Below are 1,986 nucleotides of genomic sequence, written 5' to 3' on the forward strand. Positions count from 1 at the left end.
ATATGCTATAACACGGAACTTTATATACATTATACTTTAATTTTATTACTTACATAAAAATCTACAATAAGGATTGAAAACAAACATAAATAAACATTTCACACTCAGCTCCTATTTCTCTGTGCTTTAAATGTCAGATTTGAATACGCTTAGATCATTCGTAGCCTTAGTTTTTACGTCATTGACATCCGTCACTTGTTTACATTTAAAATTATTTATGAATCCATTCCTATTTGAATGAAAAATATTTCACTTTCATACTAATAAATGGAAGTACTCGTAATATAATATTTTTTACCGTCCTACCCACTTTTATTAATTTCATTCTAAAGTTTGTACTAAAGAATGCGTTCATCTTAGAGTATTGATTATAATATGCAGAGAGAGAAAGAATATAATATTGTTTAATCTGTTTGTTCATAAATAAATTATTTAAATTTATTTATTGTTTTACTGTCGTAGCTGGAAATTCTAGTTGGGTTTAAATACTACTTAGTTACATTTTAACTAATACGATCTATTTAAAAATTGATGATGATGAACGTTGGGGTAAGTTTAGAATATAGGTTTTTTTTTATGTTATTTTTAAGGTTAATTTGTAATTCAAATGAGAAATTTTAAACTTTTTTATTAGAACACTTTTGAAATTAGTGTTAATTAACACTAATTACAACACAGATAACATTTCGATGACAGACACAATCACAGGCGACATGCTCTCTATATATATTCAATCTTCTGAGGTTTAAGTACTTGACACTTTATATTATGTCAATGGTAGTGATCTGCGCCTGCGCTCGCGTTTCTTATCCCCTCTGGACCTTCCGTCCTTGTCACAGTCTGTTCACGACGAGCCACGCATGCGAACCGCATTGCCTTAACCTTTCATGTAATTTCATCACAAATATATCGTGAGAACACAGTGCTTGAAACAGATAAAATGTCGAGAAGTACAGAAAACAGACATTTACGCGATGAACAAAAGAAATATGCGACAGTGCAAACAGACGACGGCAACTTTGTTGGATTCCAAGCGGAGCCATTTTGGAGAAACCGTCCCGAACTTTGGTTCAAGAAGATTGAGGCACAACTTTCGAATTGCAATATCGACGTTGACACTAAAAAGTTTAAATTCGTCGTATCACTTCTCGATGAAGGTACCGCATTGGAGGTCAAAGACGTTATAATCGATCCTCCTGATTTTGATAAGTACGATTATTTGAAGGAACAACTCATTAAGAGGATCACGGCTAAAAATGAACGGGAAGCAAAGAAAAGAATGATGGCGGAACCGATGGGCGACCGAAAACCCTCACAGTTTTTTTGTTACCTAAACGTTTTGGCGGGATGCTATGTGCGTGATGATTTTGTGGAAGAAGTCTGGTTAGAGTGTTTGCCAAGAAAAATACGTGCGGTTGTAGAATGTCTTAAAGATTATACGATTGATACACAAACAAAAATAGCTGATCGTGTTCACGAAGTTTTCTTTTCACCGCTGGCAGAACGGCCGACGAATACCCCGGCAAACTCAGCACTAATGGAATGTTTGGTGAAAGAAGTGGAAATTTTGAATAAAAAAGTTCAAACTCTGAAACCTAGAGGGCCATATAGAGCGGGCTCAAAGAGCCGAGATGTGCAGAGTAACGGCCACCCTACGAAACCTCAAAGCAATATGCCGAAATACATGACGCAAAATCAACCTTGTCAATACCATACTAAATATGGCGTCAAGCTATGCAAAATGCGCAAAAATTGCAACTGAATCATCATAAAAAAGAGTTATTCCTATCTGTCCCCCTGTTCTGTCAACTCAGGGGGACGAAGGAACAGATGAAACTTATTTTTCCGGTCTGGCCCCCGTCGTTTTTTTATCGGGGCATAACTAACTTGGAACTATTTATATCATTTTAATATTAGGAAAATGCATGCAATCTTTTTTAATGTTTGAATTTTTATTTAAATTAAGGTACTATTTTAAGGTTTTTA

General features: G+C 34.9%; 1 protein-coding gene across 1 annotated transcript; it reads left to right on the forward strand.

Moving 5' to 3' along the window:
- The first annotated feature begins 940 nt into the window (after nt 1-940).
- Nucleotides 941-1,762, forward strand: LOC120631244. The gene has a single exon (XM_039900725.1). It carries the CDS (start codon nt 941-943, stop codon nt 1,760-1,762), a length of 822 nt encoding a protein of 273 aa, XP_039756659.1.
- The last annotated feature ends 224 nt before the right edge of the window (nt 1,763-1,986 follow it).

The sequence above is a fragment of the Pararge aegeria genome, chromosome 17 (assembly GCF_905163445.1).
Source record: "Pararge aegeria chromosome 17, ilParAegt1.1, whole genome shotgun sequence".
In the NCBI taxonomy this organism is placed as follows: Eukaryota; Metazoa; Arthropoda; class Insecta; order Lepidoptera; family Nymphalidae; genus Pararge; species Pararge aegeria.

Bases quoted from the DNA above. Each gene is read 5' to 3' on its own strand.
- LOC120631244 (XM_039900725.1), top strand. From the start codon at position 941: ATGTCGAGAAGTACAGAAAACAGACATTTACGCGATGAACAAAAGAAA.